General features: G+C 41.4%; 1 protein-coding gene across 1 annotated transcript in view; it reads left to right on the top strand.

The window, feature by feature from the left end:
* The window catches only part of NCKAP5 (NCK associated protein 5), a 520,582-nt gene that overhangs the window by 470,922 nt on the left and 27,226 nt on the right, over positions 1 to 22,434 (top strand). Inside the window, exon 15 of the mRNA XM_028101367.2 lies at positions 862 to 994. Coding sequence (XP_027957168.2) covers positions 862 to 994 — 133 coding nt within the window. The remainder of the gene's footprint in view (positions 1 to 861; positions 995 to 22,434) is intronic.

A 22,434-nucleotide genomic window follows, 5' to 3' on the forward strand; every position in this document is an offset into this window, starting at 1 on the left:
ACCCTCCCGAACAGACTTGAGAGGCTCATCCCCTATACATCTGTACCTGAACTGTCTGGGATGGCTGGGGAATAATAAGCTCTAACAGGGTAGCCCACAAACCTAAAAGACGTTCTTTTATAATTTTATACACAGAATTGCAATCTTAGTTCTAGTATTCTGATTCTGTGCCCAGAGTGGGGGCGGTGGGGACTGTTTATACAGCATCAACCACCTCAGCAATTCCTGACAGGACTTTATTGCCACACCAGTGACAACTCGAGGGTCAGGCTGTGTGTACCTGTGAGCAAGAGGGGAGACGGAATCCCTCAACCCATGAACTTTCAGTTGATTCGAGGAGTATTATTGGGTTAGCAATTGCGTACTTTCCTAAAGGCTCCTGTCCTTTCAAGGGATGGAAGGAAATCGTAAATTAGGCAAGCATTTCTTCTTTTGTCCTTAAGGTTGATTCTTTCCATACTCTCTGATACTTGAAAGCCAGTGATGAGATCAGTTAAACAAATAAGCCATTAGGCTTGGAACAGCAGCTCATAATAGGCACTTGAGAAAAATAAGACCCCATAAAGAAGTGTACAAAATGCAGAGGAGGTAGCTGTGAGGACTTTCCTGTACCTGGGACAATGGCAGAGTGGTCAATGGCTTCATTAGCGCAGCCCTGCTTCTACAGCTCCGGTAATTGAGTAGACTGGGCCAGCTCCGTGAGACCAGGAAAAGCAGGGTTGTTCTCGGGGGTGGCGCAGTGGAATGGAATTCGGCGCGCCCAGTAATGGCCCGCGATGAACCGTGTCCCATCCTCTCAGGATGTTCTGCCCCATTTCGACTTGCGTGAATAATCTTAACGGTCTCGTATTACTTATTTAGGACAAGGTACCCAGAATGTGTGCGTACTCTGCTGGTGGTGGCAGTGATAGTGACAGTGACCTGGACTATGGAAATAATGGTTTTGGAGCTGGAAGGGGCAAGTTAGTGAAAGCAAGGAAGAACGCCACCCAAGGTAACTTAACGGGACACCTGGACATCCGGGGCTCCTCTCTCTCCTGGAAGCCGCTGATTTTGCCTTTCACTGTACTCTGCCTCCACCCCTACCCTTGACTTTACATCTTAGCCCCACATCTCTCCTGAGATCTAATTTTCTGGTGTGTACAGAAGATTGTCTATGCGCATCAATTTGTTTCCTGGTATAATCTTCATGACATCTCAGTGCAGTCTGTAAGGATTTTATTTCCAAATCTGGCATCTCCCAAAAAGTCTCCAATTGAGTTATCTCAGTAATGAAGGAATGATTAGAAAGATAACTTTGTTCTTAATTACATCTTCTGGCAAGTTAAATCATCCGTTGAGCCATGGATGGAGTCTTCCAGGCTTTTTGCTAATATCGTGCTGTGTAGCTCTGCACCTGTGAGCCATGCCGTTATGAACAGGTCTGTTTATGAAGTTCAAACTCGCTCACTGTATTTTCTTTTTGAATCAGAATTGGCAGCAGAAGAACCATCATCCCGAGGCATTTAAAAATGTGTATTTTCAGATGGCTTTTCTTTACAGCTACAGGAGGACAGATGAACCCCTGATACAAAATGGGATCTGGGGTCTACTTTCCTTCTAATCTACTCTGGATTGTCAGAAATATTTCAGTGATGCAATGGAGAATCATTTTGTTCATGCTAATCGACTTTTTTTCAAATACTAATTTAGCACTTAGATGATGAAAATATGACTTTGTTTTTTTTTTAAAACAAGACTGATAAATTGCTTTAGGGAAAACGTACCAACCATGTGTGTTTACAGTTTTCCAAGAGTCCTGGCATTGGGACATATGGGGGGAAGAAGAGCCATTAGCCAGAGCCCCCACTTTGTTCCTTGCTTCCTACAAGTTATCAGAGAAGCGGGACCAATGGTGAAACAATACAAAGGCTTACCAAGAAGAAAGTGATAAATACCCTTGGCATTGTAGTTAGGTTGGTGTCCCCATTGGCTCTCTGTGGTTTGTCGGTGCCCCTCTGGTTGTGGCAAAGAAAGGGGGAGGGGAGGTCATCGTCACAGGACCGCCCAGCGAAGACACCTAGGGCCAGGCCAGTTGTTGGTCCAGTTCTTCCCTTGAATTTATTGTGGGTCCACAGTGGCTAATTTCACCTCATTGACCTTCAGCTGCTCCATCCAAGAGGGATTTCCAGGGCGCCTTCCAGCTCTAAAACTCCATTTATTTATTGAACAAATATTTTTGGCAAGCCTCCTCTGGGCCAGCTTTCCCAGCGGTGAGTAACTAGACGGAATTCCCTGCTGGAGAGTAAACAACAGATATGATTAACTAGTAAATGTCTATCATTTGTTGAAAAGAGAACGAGTGCTGTGGAAAAGACAAGGGGCAGCAGGGTAGGGTATGGGAGGGCAGGACTGCTGCTGGGGGGGGCGGGGTTAACATTTAAAAAAGTGGTCTTACCAAGTCTCACTGAGAAGGTGGTGTTTGAGATCAGAAGGAGGAGAGGGAGTGACCCGGGAGGATGTCTGGGGGAAGAGCATGCTCAGCGGAGGGAACAGCCAGAGCAGAAGCCTGGAGGCAGGAGCAGCAGGACGCCAGTGTGGCTGTGACCAGAGCAGTTTGGAAGGGGGAGGGCAGATGAGGTCGGACAGGTAGAAGGAGCCGGAGCTTGTAAGGGCTCGCTTGCCGTTCCGAGGACTTTGCTGCACAGGCATGGGGGCCTTGGGATGACTTTGAGCAGAGAAGAGGCATAACCTAAGATGTTCCCAAAGGATCTCTCTGGCTCCCATGTTGTAAAAGACTGAAGGAGCCAGATCAGCCCCAAGGCTACTGTAGCCACCCAGGCAAGAGATATTTAGTGGCTGGGGCAGGATGGTCTCTGTGAAAGGAGTGAGCAGCACAGGCCAGTACCAGAGCCATGAGCCACATGTGGCCCATAAGCACTTGAAATGTGGCTAGTACAAGCAAGGAACAGAATTTTTAAATTTCATTTTCTCTGTTTTCTTAAGAGTTCTCACTTGGTCCATTTTCTTTTTTCCCTATTATGTTTTTATCTTAATTGAGTTCAACTTAAATATCAATAGCCACATGCAACATATACAACAGGGAGTGAGAATGGTCTGATTCCAGATCTAATTAAAAAGACAACACAACTTATTGACAGATTAGAGGGTGGGGGTAAAGGAAATAGCAGAGTCTAGGGTGGCTCCAAGGTTCAGGTCCTGGAAGGGACAGTGCTCTGCTGACTGAGATGGGGAAGGCTGAGGATGGAGCCGGGGGAAGCGTCTTGGACGTGCTCAGTGTGAGCTGCCTGTGGGGCAGGTGGAAATGTGGAGTAGGCATGGGCTGTGGGCGTCTGGAGCTCAGCAGATCAGGTCTGGTCTGGAAATGTAACTTTGAGTGTCAGCATGTAGAGGGTCCAGATGTGGTCAGGAGGGGAGGGAGTGTTGATAGAGAGAGAATCCCATCCTCCTGAGTTTACAGGTCAGGGAGAAAAGAAAGCGCCAGCAAAGGAGGAGCCAGCAGGAAGCGGGGAGGAGAGCCAGGGGAGCATGGTGTCTTAGGAGCTAGGCGAAGAAAGGTGTCAGGAGTGAAGGGGGAGTTCCATGATTCTATACGTGGTTGGTTACTAAAAAGAGGGATACAATCTTCATCTTCAGTGGTCTGGTTTCTCCCTCTGGCGGTGAGTTTCCAGTGAGGGGGGGGTGGAAGGAAGGAATTGGCGAGGGGAAGAGGGATAGTCCAATGGCAATTTGAAAACATCTTGAAAAAGGAAACAAGCCAAACTGTGTCAATGAACAAGTGCTGCAGTATGAAAGAACATACTTTAGGGTTCACGTGTTAACATTGCCTTGTTTAAATGAGCCGTGCAAAGCAATCAGAAATAAACATTAGGGGAAGGCTAGGGAAGAACCTGGGGAACAGTGACCTTGTTCCTTTAACTTTTCTTTTTGCTCTTTTTGCAAATGGCAGTGAGTCTTAGTCCGAGTTGTTTTCTTAATCTACCCACTTTGTTTGTCCTATTTCCTCGAACCAGAGCAAATCCCTATTTAAGAGGAGGGGCTCCTTCCATTCCGTTGCCGTAGCCTCTGGGCGAATGGTGCTTCTTTGGAGGAATTCTTAATCTCAGGAAACAAACTGAGGGTTGCTGGAGTGGTGGGGGGCGGGAAGGATGCGCTGGCTGGGTGATACACATTGGGGAAGGTATGTGTTATGGTGAGCACTGTGAATTGTGTAAGACTGCTGAATCACAGACCTGTACCTCTGAAACAAATAATACATTATATGTTAAAAAAAAAAAAGTAGGAAGGGTAAAATGAAGGGGGGGAAATTGGAGGGGGAGACGAACCATGAGAGACTATGGACTCTGAGAAACGAACTGAGGATTCTAGAGGGGTGGGAGGTGGGGGGAGGGGTTAGCCTGGTGATGGGTATTAAAGAGGGTACGTTCTGCGTGGAGCACTGGGTGTTATGCACAAACAATGAATCATGGAACACTACATCAAAAACGAATGATGTAATGTATGGTGATTAACATAACATAATACAATTAAATTAAAAAAAAAAAAAAGCCGAGGGCTAGGTAGACTAACTGGAAGCAGCACCACCAGCGAGGAGATGCTTTTCCTCCAGCCAGGCACCTGCCCTCTGCTTTTAATAGTGAACCGGCTAATAGCTCAGCCCTGGCCGATGAGAGAGCTGCCAGGAAGAAGGAATGTGTGCAGACAGCTGGTGTGGCTCTGGGCGCCTGCTGGCTTCCAACAAACCCTAGGAAGGGGCAGGTAGGGTGGACGCAGCAGCATGAACTTTATCAACGCTGGCAAAATGGATCCGAAAAGAAATAGAAATGATTCAGAGAAAAACACTACAGGGAGTACGTATCCTGGGTGTGTGGGTGACATGTCCTTCCCTGCCAGCCACCATTTTGCCTGGCTTTCATCACATGCACCTGTGAAAGTGATCCCCCCCGCCCCCTGCAGAATGGAATTGCTGATAGATCTGGAAGCCTTACTGGATGTTCTCCAAGATAGTTGTCTTTTCTCAAACACTCCCTCTCTCTCCCTGGCTCCTTGAAATTTCCTGCAGGTAGAGAAGGGCAGTTGATGGTGGCAATCCATCCCTCCATGCGTTGTAGGAAATGCATAGTCAGGGACCTCTGCCTGTCACCCCAAGCCCTCCCTGGCACCTCCTCCCCCAGGCCACTGATCAGTCATTAGTACTTGCCCTGCTAATCACAGCATGCCCGGGGTGGCGGGGGGAGGATTTCCGTTCAAACAGAGTGTCCTGTGACCCCCCCACATTCCCTGGTTTCTCCTGCCCACTTGCTTCTTTGAATCACACTGATTGTGACCAAAGAAACCTACTTTCCAAAACCCTGCCTACGGGCTCATAAAACACTAAAGTAAATACATGTCTTTTCTTCCAAGGTGAGTTTCTTTAGCTTAACTTTGAAATATGTTTGAAAAGTCTAAGTTGTTAGCACCAAGCGGCAGGAGCAGGTTTTAGGAGCTGGGTAGGTGGCCCAGCAGGTGAGGTTTCAGACAGAAGTAATTTTGTGGCTTTGTTTCCACAGAGCTGCCCACTCTAATTCGCCAAGTTAGGCATAACAAACATCCCCACCTCTTTCCCTGCAGGCAGGGCCTTGGAGAAGGCATGAGCAAGGGACAGAGGTAGAAGGGGAAGGGGAGAGACAACAAGCCATTGGCAGAATGTTGGATGAGTTGAGACCCAGGGAGTTGCAACAGTGGGGCTCCAATCTCTGGATGAAGGGAGGCCAGGGGAGTTTCACCCCTGGCTGAACCAGCTGGACCTGATTAGTAGAAAGTCAAATAACAATCCCTGGCCGGTGCGTGTCTCCCAAGCTGCTGACTGATCTGTCAGGCTGCCCACCACCATCACCAACCCCACCAGGTACCCCAAGGGCAAATGTCCAAACGGACACCTCTCTTCTTCTCTCTAGAAATCTCCATCTCCCAGGCTCCCTGTCTCACCTGGCGGTCTCCATTCTTTTAGGAATACAGTCTGTGAAGCTAGATGGCCTTGACTCTTTCTTCTCCCACCTTCCACATTCTGACAGTCCTGACATCCTGCTGCCCCCCCCCCATATACTTCTTGAATATTCCCTCTTTCTAGCCCCTCCACCAGTGCTCCAGCAGCACCTTCACGGGTCTACACAGTCCACTGCCTCCCTTTGCTCCTTGCCCACTGCCAGTCCCATCCCCCTCGGATGCGTCATCCCCACTGCCACCAAAGTGCAGCACCCTATCATGGTGTGCCTTTTGCTGGAAACTCTTCTAGGACTCTCCATTACCCACAGACAGAATGCAGTCTCCTCTACAAGGTTCACAGAGCCCAAGATGGGCTCTGATCTTTTTCCATTTCCTGTTTTAAACTTTATGTGTCATCAGCATGCCCCCTTCTATCCTGAATTCAGGGTGCTGTTAAGGTCTTCCTTACTTTTGCTCTGTGGCCTCACTTCCTGGAACGTCCTTCATACCAACACCTATCTTCGCTAACCTTCGCGTAACTCTGACTTAGTCTTTAAGATTCGGTTCAGACTTTACCTCCTCCATGGTGGAAGTCTCCCTAGATGCTCTTCCATTAGCCATGCCCAAATTACTGTTCCCTGTCTGCTCTCTTGTGATACCCTGACTTTATTTCTGTCACTCACCACTTGAAATGATACTTACTTCTTTGCATGTTCAGCTCTCTCACTAATGCCAAGATTGCTCCTTGTTCATGTTCTGCACTTAGCACGGGGCCTAGCACACCATACTTGTTTAATAAATGTTAAACAACATCACAAATATTGAACAGAATTGCAACTGACTCACACAACTAGTTATGGCCTTGTTTAGCTCCTCACACACAGACCCTTCATCCATTTGGACCTTTGCTTGTCCAGAGGAAGAAAGATCCAGAGCGGCTACCTACAGCTGGGGGCTGTGCTAGAGAAAGCAATGAATCCATTTTCCCATAACTCTTCAGTGATGATTCTTCATGGGTGCTATGGTTGCCTATAAGAATCTTTTGCTTTTTTGTTTCTTCTCAATGGCTCCATGCACCCTGGCTTGATTTTCATAATCTCTGCCCCAGTTTAGGAACTGTTGTCATAGAGCGTCATTCTTATTGATGAAAATGCATCATACCCTTGAGATCTGAAAGAGACAAATCAAAGATTAAGAACCTTATTCTTGCCATATTTTTTACTGGAAAGTTTCCAAGTTGAACTGGTTAGTAGATAAATGAGATTGGCAAAAGAATAAAAGCAAAGAAGAGACTTGACCTCTAAACTAGTTCATCTTGGTTTATTCATCACTTGCTCAGTGTCCACACCAACACTGGACGCCAGAGGTTGAGGCCAGGTTAGTGACATAGACCTGCTCCCTGGATGCTTCTAATGAGACCTACACATGAAGCTCCATCTGAGCGAGAAGATAATCAGGTACTCTACACAGTTGTGATCTACTGCCCAAGGCCATACTGTGGGCTTCTCAGAGTAAGGAATCCGAATTGATACTTCTTTTTAGTTTTCATAAATCTTCTCCAAATTAAAGCCCACTGGGGTCTATAGATCACACTTTGCAGCTCACTTTCAAGAGCACCCTCTCCTTCCTTGAACCCCATACCCTCAAAATGCAATGATTGGATCAAATAAGTAAAGCTTCAGGACCAGGGTCCCACAGCCACCTGATGACACTCATCTAATCAAGCCCCAATTTCCTGGACAAGAAGTACATTTTCTTACTTTGAAGGTGATTACATTCAACAAATTACAAAAAGTGAGGGCCGTTGAGTTAAAAACAATTGGTTTTGCAGTAATTAGAAAAATACAAGGAAATGATGACTGTGGAACAATATTAAAAGAGACCCTGAAGGGTAACAGCTCCAGCTCCTGGTTAATTCCTCAGCTTGAATATTTAGAGATTCACAACTAATTATGCAGAGATGATGAATTTTAAAAATGCTGCCACCCGGCCTTCCCAAGGCCAAGGATTTTGGCTATTAATAGAGCAATCAGATTTTGCTATTTTATAGAAAATTCACACAAAGTTGCATCTGTTTTAAAGCATTCATCTGGCATATGCCTTAAAGAGGACAAATTTCTGTAATGTGCAAAATCAGCATTAGGTTAAACGAAACCCAGACTCATTATAATCACTCCCAAGTTCCCCCAGAGAAATCTCTTGTTTAAAATGGACGCTCCAGGTAAGAGTTATCCTTGGTCCTTCCTGGAACTTCACTCTTATTAGGTCATTTTCAAGATTTGCTTTATTTTTGACAAGCTCGTCCCAACTCAAGGTAAATGGACACGGGCAATAAAACACAAGGGATTCATTTCCCAGCAATAAACTGTCCCCGGGTGACAAATGAAAAGTACTGACCCGGACAGCAGGCTGCTCTGAGACCCTTATCATAACCAGGGTCTCAAGTTTCTCTCTGTCACCTTTTGTCCACCATGAGAAAATCCGCAGCCCTTTCAGCTGTTCGGATGGGACTTGCACTATGCTGAGGTTTGGGGGTTTCAGTGGGGAGAAGTGTCATGCACAACAATAAAACAAAACAAACCAAAAAACTCACTAGCTTCTGAAAATCACATGGTCAAAAGGTAACCATCAGAAAAAAAGCAAACAAACAAACAAAAAAACAACCCACTGTGCCTTCAGACGGGTTTGAAAAGGGAGGCTGCGATGTGAGCTGCATTTAATTATTGGAGCTGCATATTGTGAGGCCCTTGAGAAAGCAAATGTCATGATGGACAGAATGAGTTTACCCTCCTGTCGAAAGAGCAGTGTGCCGTGGCGAGGCCTTCGCTCAATTAAATTGGACTGTGGGAGATAGAGGAGAGGGAGGCCAAGTCTGGGACCCTAATGAGACATTTTGGAGGGAAGAGATGCCCCCCCCGGAGTTTGTCACTCTTTGATGGACGTTCTGCCCCCCATCGTTACGACAGCACCCTCAGTGCTACCCTCTCAAGTTTGAATGTGTGGTAACCTGAAACATTTAAACCCGAGCTTGCAAAGTTGAATCACAAAGTAAAAACCAAATCCCTGGTTGGTGTGGAATTTGCAAGGGGAGAAAATAATACTTGATGCTGCGCACACTAGCCATCTTTGGCTGCCAGGGCCAAAAGAAAGCTGGGCAAAGGATCTGAAACTAAATAGATAAGCAGCGAATTGGATGATGAGTCATTTGGGAAACTCTTGTGTCCTTTTAGCCTCACACAGGGGGAGCAGAAGGGAGTGTTGTACTCCAAGACAGCCCCATGAGGGTGTCTAAGGATGTCTTCTTCATAGAGGTTGCCCGTAATCCAAGTAATACCTTGAGTGTTCACCCAGAATTATGTGGCCCAGTGGCTCTCAACAGGATGGTTGTGGCCCTAGGAGACATTTGGCAATCTCTGGAGACATTTGGGGTTTTCATATTCAGAGGTGGGTGGTCTCCTATCTGATATGAGGAGCCCCTGGAGGCTGCTAAGCATCCCATAATGCACAGGGCAGCCCCCAATAACAAAGCATTATCCTGCACAAAATGTCAACAAAACCAAGAAGAAGCCAAGAGAAGATTGCCCTTTAGGCATCAGAAATGTTCATTGAGAGGGACAAGCTGTCAAATATTGGTGCCAAGATATGACAGCAGCCAAATCCCTCTGCCTGCCCAGCAGGCACCCTAGGCCTGGCCCAGCACCTGATTGGGTGGTTAAGATGCCCTTCCTCCAAGGGGCTTTGAAAAGGAAGTTCATGCTTCCACCTGGACCTTTCACACTTGGCTGCTGATCCCATTCCCAGCGCCTAAGTCAGAGTATGTTAGGGAGACACCAACTGCAAAAATTACAACACAGAGCACAGATCATTTAAAGCTGCTACACATTAAATCTCTTATTAGTGTTTCATTTCTGTCTCCCTTAGAGAACATACCCTGAGGAGGAGGAAATCCTTTACAGACTTGAAAGTAACCAGAGAACAGTTAATCCTCATACTGCTCTAGTGAATTAGGTAAATGGCAATTAGATGAAAAATGAAGAAAAAAACATAGTCAACAGGAGTTTGGGTTTCCTTGGGGATCTTAAGAGTTTCATTTTTGGCTAAAAAGCACACAGTGACATTTGGAAAGGGCCTCTGGCCAGACTTCTTCCTTCTGAATGGTTAAGAGTCAGAAGATTAACATAAACCTCAGGATTAAAAAAGCTGGGGTCAGCAGAAGAAGCCCTGTTGAAGAAATGGGGTAAGTAGGAAAAGGAAGGGTCTTAGTATTCAGAAGTAACTCTTTCTAGAAGTAATTATTATAGTGTGCAAAACAAGAATGCAGTGTGCAAACCTTTGAGGTATGAGGGTAAAGGAGATGGATACATTCTAAGTATTTAGAGTGTTTTGTTCTCAAACCTCAAGGATAAAGAAAGGGATCATTTCTCATATTCTCCCATCCTAACTGCCCCTCCTCAACCAGCCAAAAATCTAGAAACATACACATACTGTACAACCAAGCAGATGAGCTCAGGAAAACAAAAACAGAAACAAACAGCGTTCCCTTCCCAAGGAGCAACTCCCAAGGAGTTCTGCCAAGAAAAAATGTCGAGCATCCTGCGGTGAATCACACAACTGGCTGTTCTATGAACCTCTTGGAACCTAGAAACCAAAAGGCATTGTCATTTGGCTGGAATTGTTGGACATGCCCATAATCAGGAGTTAGGACACCTGGGTTCTAGGTCAGGCTCTGCAAATAGACTTGGTGATCCTGGATGAATAGTGTTGACCTTTCTGAGCCTTGGTTCCATATGCCACATGGTGCCCGCCTTGCCTTTCTCTCCCACAGTAGTTCAGATGTGACATCAGATGTCACAAGGCTTCCAATCTGCAGAGTGCTAAATAAATATAAGCAGTATTATGTTAAATGGGTTGAAAGAAAGAACAATTCCTGGAATTTAAGGTTGAATATCAGGGGAGGGACAGGGAGCACAGAGACCTTACAAACGCAGGCCAAAATAATGGGAAGCTAAAGCCTCAGAAAGGTAAACCTCTCTCATAAATTAGCCAACATTATACAGTTTCATTAAGGGAAATATCATGTTGTCTTTATCTGTTGTTAAAATTCAGTCGAAGTGAGAAAGAGGTGATTTAAACTTCCCTGAAACAAGCCAGGCACCATTCTCCATCCTTATTATTTATTTTCACAATAAGTAGCAATATCCCGAGCTATCACTCAGCATCATTGTTTTCAGATTCAATTACATGGAAATTGGAAATATGGTGAGGCTAGATCAGGTGGGAGAAAGTCCCATTTTTAATTAGACCAGGGATTTTATTATAAATGAGTAAATCAGCCGACTCTTAAAGGAATTTAATTAGAAAAGGAGACAGCATCCTGTCCATAATATTTGCCAAGCTTGCTCTCCATCTTGTGCAGGCAGAGAAGGCTGGTGGTTGGCTCCCAGACTCCCTGTTGATGAGCCCCCAAAAGCATCTTAAAGAGTGGTTTCTTCCACTCTTTTCTTTTTTACTTTTTTAAAAATCTTCCCTTTATCCTGATTTGTTTGGCCCATCTTGTGCTATAATACGTCATCTTGACTCTTTTCATCCTGGGATGTCCCCTCTTCCAGACACAGTCAGGTACCTTCCTGAGCTTAGTTAGGATTTGGTAGAAGGAAATTCTACAGGATCAGTATTTTTAGGGAAGGCCCAAAGCTGTGCTGACATCATTCACCGCACCACGTGCCCATGAAATCTTTGAGAGGTACAGAAGTTCTCAAATACTCAACTGAAAGCAAGCAGGTGTCTTCTTGGACCACAACTTACTTACAGATCTGGAGCAAGGATCTTCCCTTCCCTCTTTCAGCCTGTGTTGAGCTGGGTAGCTTCCGGTCCTCACCACCACCACCACCCCGCCGCCCAGTTCTATTACTGTGCACAAATGCTGCAGTCACTGGTTGTCAAGCTTCACGCTTCGCGTCAAGTCTCTGCTGTTTAGAGAAGTTCTTGCGTTTTCCCTCAGCTATCATTTTTCAAAACTTGATTTTATTGTTTTGATCACAGAAGTCCCTGCCCAACCTGTGTGCCTCTAGCCCCATACAGGGTAACCATTTTTACTGGTTTCTTATTTATCCTCCCAGTCTTTGTACACACCAAATAAATGCAAGTAAATATTTCATATTCAGAAGGAAGTTAACTATCTACACTGTTCAGCATCCTGTTTGGTTTTGTTTGCTTCCACCTAACAATATATCCTGGAGACCATTCCATGTCAGTATATAAAAGTCTTCCCATGTTCTTTTGCGTAGCTCTTTTGTGTGGCTGTGCCATAATTAATTTAACTAGTCCTCCATGGAATAGATTCCCAGATTGGACTGTTGAGTCAAAGAGTGGATGTATCCTCAGAGGAGTTGTGCTGTTTTCATATGATTGATGTGTCTGGTCCCGCAAAGCCTCACCTACAAATTCAAGGTCAAACCTGTGTGTCCTGTCAATCTTACACAGGAGAAATGATTTTTCCAGTGTGGTCTGAATTTGTTGTATCTTATTAAGAGTGAGGTTGGAAACTTTTGTTCAAAACTATTAAAATGCCATTTATATTTCTATCTCTGTAAATCATCTGCTTGTGACCTTTGCCCAGTTTTCTCTTGAGTTGCTAGTCTTTTTTCATCTCAATTTCAAAGAGATTTTAAAGTTTAAGGATATTATTCCTTTGTTTATAATACAAACTAAACGTTCTTGGTTTTTCATTTGCTCCTGAAATCACTTATGATGTTCTTTGCACTGTAGATTTTATTTTCATATGGTCAAACTCATAAATCTTTTGTTTTAGGACAAACCCTTTCCCACTCCATAGTTATAGGGGAATATAATCCTCATTATTTCCTCTCATACCCATATGATTTGGAATTTTGTCCTCACATATGGATCTAACTTCTTAATTTGACTATCCAGTTGTTCTAAGTCAGTTTTATTTTAAAGGAATAATTTAGCAAAGGAAAAATCGATCAGTTTCTTTTATGACCATCTGTGAGGGAAACAATTTGGTAACTAGGTAAAACAGAAAGATCCCAGTTTCTTCCACTACAGTGATTTAACTAGCCAGCCTGAGTCTTTCATCGCCATATTCTGGAGTTTGTTGTGTTAGTCATTTCACCATCAGCTCTAATTAGTGAGAAAGGATCATAGGACCCATGTCCAGAGAAAGGAGTATTTGTTTTCAAGAGCCTTCTGGGTGATTCATAGAGTCCACTGTCTTTCTATTACTGACTGATCTTTGAAGCGCTTACATTGCAGGCTATGAACTCTTTAAGTTTCTAACAAGTACTGAGTCTACGCATAATCATAACTCACCGTGAATCATCACTAAGTTAAGTGCTATGGTGAATAGAGAAGAAGCATGAGACATGGTCCTCCCCACACGGAGCTTAGAGTCTACTTGTAGAGAGAAGTTAGAAACTTGACATATATGAACCCCTATGTTCATAGCAGCATCATTTACAACAGCCACAATATGGAAGCAACCCAATGTCCATCGACAGATGAATGGGTAAAGAAGATGTGGTATAGATATACAGTGGAATATGACTCAGCCACAAAAAAGAATGAGATCTTTCCATTTGTGACAACATAAATGGATCTAGAGGGTATCATGCTAAGTGAAGTAAGTCAGAGAAAGACAAATACCATATGATTTCACTTATATGTGGAATCCAAAACACAGAACAAACAAAACAAAACAGACTCACACAGGAAACAAACTGTCAGTTACCAGAGTGGCTGGAGACTGGAAGGTAGGTGAGAGAGGTGAAAGGAATTAAAAGGTACAAACTTCCAGTTATAAAATAAGTCATGGGGGGTGTAACAACACTTACCATGGGAATCATTTAATAATGCACAAAAATATTGAATCAGTATGTTGTACACCTGAAACTTACAGGATATTGTATGAAAATTATACTTCAATTTTTTTTAAATCCCCCTATAAGACCAGCTGCATTGAAATAAGTTCCCAAAATGATGATACAGAGATTCCCACCCCTATCCATGCCTGCCTGTCCCCTCTTATAACTCATTCTCTGTGACCTTAACATCATGAGCTATAATAGGGTCTTATTTTCCCATGTCAAATTAAGACTTATGCTCCCATTTCAAGTAGAGCAGATCATTTCAAAGTCAGAGCTCTAGATCTAGGCTTATAGGCTTATATCCCTCCTCTGTGACTCCATGGTACTCTAGTCTACCATGACGATCAAATTGCTGTTATCCTCATCTGTCTCCCCTACTTGTTTCTTAACAGTGGGAATTGTGACCTTTTATACTAATGCTAGCACATGGCAAGTGCTTACTGAAATTTTACTGAAGGACTGGGTAACTGAATGGTCTATGTGTTTGAAATTGAGTGCCAACAGGGTTACCAGCAGAAGGAATAAAGTAGTCAATGTATCTTCTGGGGTGAGCCTTGAAGAGTCAAGTCTGAGTGGGCATAAAGGAGAAGAGAATTTCTCCTGTGGAAAAGTGAGTGCATTGGGGAATGAATGGAGGGTCAAAAGAAGGCAGTGACTTGCAGTGACTGCCAGCCCTCCCCCTCAGCAGTTAACAGAACAGAAGGACATACGGTTTTATGAGAGTAATTTATAATATAAAGGTGGTGCCAACTGGCAGTGGTTGTAATCTATGTGTGCCAGTGAGTTTGAAAGGTGAGCAGAGGACCAGCACATAACACGGATGATGAACAGGCTTGGATTTGCAGTTGCTCTTCCCAGAATCTGCCCTTAAATTTGAATCTGTCCTACAGCCTTTGCTGAAAAAGAACAAACAAAAAACTTGACTCTCTTTCTTTCTGCTGCTTCTTCCCATTTCGAATAACCTAGAGATTTCATGTTGGAAGAGAACTTCTAAGTTCTCTTGTTTATCTTCCCTCTCACTGGAACGTAAGTTCCATTAGGGCAGAGAGCTTTGTTTCATGTCATAGGCTCATAATTCCTGGCATTCAGTGGATATTTGTTTGATGAATGAGTGAGTGAATGAGTGAATGAATGAATGAACCTTCCTCCTTTCCTTATTCAGTCTCTGCTTGGATTCCCCTATTGGTAGGTAATCTGGGTATGCACCATTTTAGAAATGAGATTATTCTGTTGGGGGAAAAAAAAAACTCTAATTGTTAAGACTTTTTTTTTAGTTGAGTTTTTCTATACCATACACTGGTGAGGGAAGAGAAAAGGAGACTCTGTCTACCATTTGGGTTATACAGTGTTACATAGGTGGGGAAAATCCATGCATTGATGGATTGTGAATAAAGACTACACTCAGCATTCAGGAGAACAACAGGAAATCCAAAGTTCTCTTTGGTATATAACTTAGCATTTTCTGAGATAGTGAATGAAAGAATGAATGCAGGAGGGAAGGAAAGAGGAAGGAAGGAAGGAAGGAAGGAAAGGAATACATCAACCAAATATACTAGAAAATGTTCATGGATTCTTTAGAGTCGGAAAAATTTGAATTACTGTTTATAATGTGTGGTATCACTGAGTTTCTCTGAGCTTCAGTCTCTCATCCATCAAATAGTAATAATGCCTAATTGCAAGATTTTAATGAGACAGTATAGGCAACACACCTTTCTGAAATTTGCCCTTTCAATGGAAGCTATTGTTATTATTATAAATTAATTTACCAAGGAAGACTCAGTGAGGTGTAGCTCTTGTGTGGAGCCGTGAAGAAACCTGAAAGGGGATCAACCCAGATACTTTCCTGGTACTTCTAAAATATAGTAATGGAAGGTTTTCAGGGAGAGAAGAAAAGCACATAGTGGGACAGAGGATACTTATTCTAGGACCTCCTGGACTCACCCCTTTATTATTCAACTGCACTCATGTGTTTCTGGACATTAAAGCAACACAGGGACTGAATATTTTATTTTGTTCAGTGTTACATCACCAGTGCCTAGAACAGTACCTGGTACACAGGAAACACTTAATAAATAATAGTCAAATGAATGAAAGGCATTGGCCCTGAAATAGGTCATTGTCTTCACTAAAAACCCAAAGCATAAATTAAAAAAATTTCTGATACCTTTCTCAAAAGGAAAAAAAAAAGTTTTAAAAAAATGATCATTTCAGTGCCATAAAAATATCTCTTTTAGTTCTCCTTGGAGTGCAAAGTTCACACACATAATACAGTTAAATTATAAATGTTATTCAGTATAATACCACTTGAATCATAAGATGAACGAAATTATGGGATAAAATAGCTCTTTAAGTTCTGCATTTGTTGAAGAAGAAAAAGCAAAATGAGTTTAATTCCTTGGTCCCAGAGCAAGATGATATTTAGCCTGGGTAATGCTCCTGGATTTACAACTAACTATGTTAAATTATACTTTTCCTTTTTTTTCCCATTCTTTAAATTGACTGCTAAAATGTGCCATTATGCTGAGCATTATCTTTGAAAAGAAACTTGATAATGATTTGGGGGGAGGGAGAAGTGTTCTACCTTTTCAAAACACTATACCTTGAGCCTAAGAACACCTGTTTCTAGAGTTACATTTAAAGGGAAGGTTGATAGGAGATTCTTTGAAAAGAATGTATGCTTCTAGAAGAAAGAATCTCCAGTTAATGTTGAATTGATGTGGTAATGATAGGCATTCTTGTCTTGTTGCTGGTTTTTAAAGCAGTTAATTCCATTGTTTCACCGGTTAAGATGATGATGTTTGTTGTAACTCTTTGTTGTTGTTTTTACTTTTTAGTAGATTATCAGGTTAGAGACATTTTCTTCTAATACTAATTAACTAAGAAAGTTTTTTTATTTACTCATGCACTCATGTTGATTTTTTATCAGAAAGTATATCTGCATCTCTTTGGATGATCATATGGTTTTTACCTTTAATCTCTTAATGAAGTTAAAGATATTTCTATATTTTAAAAATTAAACCAGCCTTACATCCTTAGGATAAACTCAATCTGGCTACAATATAGTATATTTTGTATATATTGATAAATTTAGTTAGCTAATATTTTGCTAAAGATTTCTACAATCTATATGTATTGACCCATTTATATACTTATTTTATTTATTATTAACTCATTTTATTAAATGGATTAAAATGGCTCAGTGGTGTTATTTTCTTATGCTTTCTTGTACTTTACTACTAAAGTAATACTGGTTTCATAAAATGAGTGGGGAGTATTTCCTCTTTTCCTGTTTGTTTGTTTTTAAGAAGTTGTATAAGTTAGAATGATCTAATCTTTTAATAAGTGTGAGAAAACTTACTTATAATTATATCTGGACCTTATATATTCTTTGTGGAAAGATTGTTAATGTTTGCTTCAATTTCATTAATAGTTATAAGACTTTTCAGGCTTTCTATTTCATCTTCTGTCAGTTCTGATAAGTAATATAAATTATTATGGGACTATGGACCTTTAGTCTAAGTTTCCATGTTTATTGGCATATACCAGTTGATTGATTTTGCTTATTATCAATTTAATTCCTACTAAATATGAATAATATACCCCTTCTTATTAATAATATTAGCTATTTAACCACTCTCCTTGTTTAAGTCAAGCTTACCAGTGGTTTGTCATTCTTGTAAGTCTTACCCAAGAGCTAATTTTCACTTCGTTAAACCTAAGATTTTTAATTCCTATTTTATTGATTTCTGTTCTTATTTTTTATCATCTCCTTCTTTCATCTTGGTTATATTATCTCATTCTTCTAATTATTTCACAAGAACACATAACTTATTTATTTTTTATGTTTCTATGTTTTTTTAATCTCTCCTTTTTTGTGATCAAGTGTTTTTGGTTTGGGGAGGATTTTTCTTTCTTCTTTTAACATTTTCTTTCCTCTTTTATACCACTATTTCTCTCTTTTAGTTTAGATGTTATTGATATGTCCATAGAAAACCCTAAAGAATTTATAGAAGAACTACTAGAAATAACAGGAAAGTTTTACAAGGTCAATTTTTTTAAAATGGTTATTGTATTTCTATACAATAGTGACAATAAATTAGAAATGTAACCTTAAAAATTCCTTTTGACGTGAGTGGAGAGAAAGATTTCCTAAACCAGAAACAAAAAGCATTAAAAGTACATGAGAATTAAGAACTTCTGTTCATCAGTGGCTACCTTAGGAAAAAAAATGAAAGCCAGAATACAAACTGAGAAAAGAGATTTGCATTGCCCTGTAGATTACTAAGAAAAAGATAACAATTTAATAGATAAAAGGTCCAACAACATGAAAAAAGGCATTTTAAAGAACAGAAAAAAGATATGGGTAATAAACACATGAAGAGATACTTAACTAGATTAGTAATCAGGAAAAGTTTTATGAAGACTGCATTGAAATACCATTTTATATGTATTTGACAAAAATTTTAAAATCAGATAATACATTGTGTTGAAGAAGGACACAGATGGCAGGATCTCTTTTGCACTCCTTTTGAGGATGTAAATGTCAGAATCACCTTGAAAAGGAATTTGGCATTGTCTCTCAAGGATGATTGTTTTTATGCTCCTTTATTCACTGACTTCACTCCTGGAAACAGATCGTCTAGCACATGGGTACCAGGAAGGTTGTACTAGACTATCCACAGCAGTTTGTAAGTGTAAAAACATCTGGAAACCTCCAGAATGTTCATTGACAGGTTAATGGAAAAATAAATGGTGACATAGTCACACAGTAAAATATTATCCAACAGTAATAAGGAAAGAAACACAGCTAAAAGCAATTCTGTGGAATTATCTTAATAACATAACTAATGAATAAAGCAAGCCTCACAGGAATGAATGCAGTATGATACCCTGTGTATAAAGTTCAGTAACAAGCAAATTAAACAACATATTTTTTAGCATACCTATGTATGTGATAAAATTAAAGTAAAAAAGCAGGAAGTGGTAATAATAGGATTGATCGTGGTGGTTACTTCTGTAGGGAAGGCAGGGGATGGGATGAGGGAAGAACAGTTAGGTAGATTATTTAAAGTATTCTAGTCCTTGGATTGGGCAATGGTTCCACAGTCATTCATTATATTATAATAAATAAATATCATTAATGAAAAAGGACCATGCTTAGTCCAATGATAATGTGTTATGAATATTAGATTGTGATTAATCCAATTCGGAGAATCTGAGAGCCAAGTTTTTTTAAATCTCTATTTTATATTAAAATGACTATAAGAAACACACCCATTAAAGAGTAGCATGATCTGAGACTTCTAGAATCTTAGAAGTTTTAAAATGCTCCGTTTTTATGAGTTGCACACACACAAAAATTATCTGCCTCCAATTTCTCCTCTTTGCTACCTTCTTAGATATGAGAGGGACTCTTAATCAGTATTAAATGCCATACTCTTATTAGTTACAAGTCACATATTAAGATGGGCTTCTTCTGTTCTTCTAGGCTAAAATCAGTATCAGAGAGTGTTATGCTTCAGCGTCATAACGCTATTGTTTTCATCTTTCCCTTCTTATTTTTCCTTTTTTTTTAAGTTTTTTTTATTTATTTATTTGAGACAGAATGAGAGAGAGAGAGCACATGAGAGGGGGGAGGGTCAGAGGGAGAAGCAGACTCTCCGCCGAGCAGGGAGCCCGATGCAGGACTTGATCCAGGGACTCCTGGATCATGACCTGAGCCGAAGGCAGTCACTTAACCAACCGAGCCACCCAGGCGCCCTTATTTTTCCTTTTTGTCCTGTGCTTTTTTGTGCTGCTTCTCTTGCCTCACAAGACCAGCTTTCCCCCATTGCTTATTCATTCTTTCATGTCATGTCAGATGCTGGGAGGTAGCTATCTAACTGTAGCCTGAACCAAGAGTCTTAACTGGATAGGAAGGGTGTTGGCGAAATCCCCAGATAATATAGTCCCATAATCCCACCTAGAGAGGTCAGCTCAGATGACCAAGACAGACAAGCAGATAGCACACATTTAGGCAGGCGAGAAACTCAAAGATGAGGTGGTGGTAGGTCATGGAGACGGAGCAAAGACTAGGAGAAGAGGTTGTAGGTAGTAGGTCATGGAGACGGAGCAAAGACTAGGAGAAGAGGTTGTAGGCACCTCGGGGGTCCTGCAGGGTAGAAGGGAAGAATTAAGACTTTACCTAATACAGCCTCTCATTTGTTCGAATAAGATCCAAGGTCACTCAGTGAGTTAGTCAACACCAAAGCTAAGACTCCCTAATCCCCAGATCCAGCCTCTTTTTATCAGCAGAGTAGAGGAGGTGGTACAGGGCAGTGAGTTTTACATTCAGCCCCTGGTCTGCTAAATCAAAGGCTTCCTATAGTCCTTTGCCTCAGTATCAGCCCTGTCTTCATGGGAGATAGGCTTGATCCCAGGGAAGCCAGGTAGGGACACCTGACTATATCAGAGGAGAGCAGCAGGCAGAGAGGGAGTGCATGACCTCTCCCCAACAATTCTTTCATTCAGGAAAAAATAATCTGGAAAACACATATACATAAATGTTGTATGTATGCATATATGTGTATATATATGTATATATGCTATATTTCTATGCATGTATACATATAGATTGTATTTATATATTGTGTGTGTATATAGTTATATATGTATCTACATATATATGCTTCTAAAGTATTAATACACACACACACACACACACATATATATATCAGAAGTAAAGCAGTGTAAACTGGGTACTGGAATAAGCATTTCAAGGCAGAAGACCTAGGTGCTAGTCCCAACTCTGCCACTCTGTAATAATGGAGAAATCACGACTCTTCTCTGGGCCTCAGTGTCCTCCTTATTGTAAGACAGGAGTGTTGGACTACATGAATTCTAAATTTTTTTTCTAGCTTTCAGACCTCTGTGCTAAAATGTGGCCATCATCAATTTTAAAGACAAGCTTTTGGGTCTTCTTTCTTCTTCATTATTTATTTCATTTCCTTCCAGTATTTTCCATGTAGAGGTGAATACCTCCTAATTCAAAATTTGATGCCACTGGGACTTTGCATAGCAACTTACATTAAACCTGACTAGACTTTTCAATGAAGATTATGATTATGAAAGAGTTCTCAAGGTGGAAAAGAGATTAAATATGTCAAATGATACTGATAGGGTCAAGTTACATAAGAACTGAAAATTAACCTTTGGAGTAATCTGGAGGACACTGAAGATCTTGAGTGGAGAGAGAGCAGTAGAATGATAAGTTGGTGGTCTGATTAGGGAGGACCCAAGGAAGAGTGGGATGAGAGGAATTGGAGACAGTGGTATATATAAATCTTTTAAGGATTTTTGTAATAACAGGGCATAGATAAATGGGACACTGGAGAGGAATTTTTTTAAGCTAGGAGAAATTGCCACACATTGCATGCTGATGGAAATAATCCAGGAAAGTGGGAGAAAAATTGATCCTGTAGAAAATGTGTGTGAGTGGAGGGGTTGTACTGACATAGGAACATGATGCTTATCCATGGTGACTAGGGGGTAGGAGAATTTATGGGCAGATGCTGTAAGATATGGATGGGATCTTGTAAAAATTCTCTTCTGATTGCTTCTGTTTTCTCAGGAAAATAGAAAGCAAGGTCATCAGCCGAGAATATTGTTAAGGAGCTGTTGAAATGTTGAAGATAGAGGAGAAATAGTCTAGAAGGGGGGAGACTAGAGAAATTTAGCAGGATTGTCAACCTGAAGCTAGTAATTGTGAATTAAATGAGACCAGTGAGTAGGATTTTGTGTTTATCTACTTGCTTATCCAGCAGCACTAATGAAATAGGCAGGAGGTTGGACTTAATAAAGTTGGGTTTTTGTCAGATGGTACAACAAGGAAAGGAGCAATAAAGTTGAAGGTATTTGAAGGGAAGTGATTACAACAATGACCCTTGGAGACTAAGCTGAATAAGAATGAAATGTAGACATAAAGGATATGAGAAACCATAAAAAATTAGTAGAATCAATGGACGTTAGATTCCAGTCAGAAGATTGTTGAATTGAAGTATTAGAGGAAGTAAGCTGGTAAACAGTGAAACTGGGAGAGTGGAAAATTTGAAATCGGGGTTCTGGAGGGGTTCAGTCGGTGGTGGTGGAAATGGGTGGAGGACAAGATCTGTAGAAAAGAGAGGACACCAGTGTATTCAAAGGATCATCTGCATGGACATTGAAATCATCAAGATTTGTGAGTAGAGTTGTATTGGAGAGTGTGATAGTAAACCACAAGTAGAGTCTTCAGAAAATTAGAAGAAATGACAAGGAAATCTATAGATGATTATAACAAGGACAGGAAGTAGGTAGCAGTCAGATAATATGAAAATCAATCCTGGAGCACCAAGGGAGGAGAGGAAGATACCTACTCCACCTCCAGGTCCAGTGATGTAGAGGGGGAGCCACCACTCGAGAGGGTTCAGTGGGAAGCCATTTCCCCAGAAGTCAGATTTCTGTTAGAACTAGAAGATTAAGTGAATATTCAAAAAAGAGCTTGAGATTACATAGGACATTTTTCTTTTAATTGGCCTTGAGGTTCAAGAGCACAGGGACATAGGGGAGG

Source organism: Eumetopias jubatus, unplaced genomic scaffold (assembly GCF_037043125.1).
Source record: "Eumetopias jubatus isolate StellerSeaLion01/CBP00866 unplaced genomic scaffold, mEumJub1_p1.0 scaffold_3, whole genome shotgun sequence".
Lineage (NCBI taxonomy): Eukaryota > Metazoa > Chordata > Mammalia > Carnivora > Otariidae > Eumetopias > Eumetopias jubatus.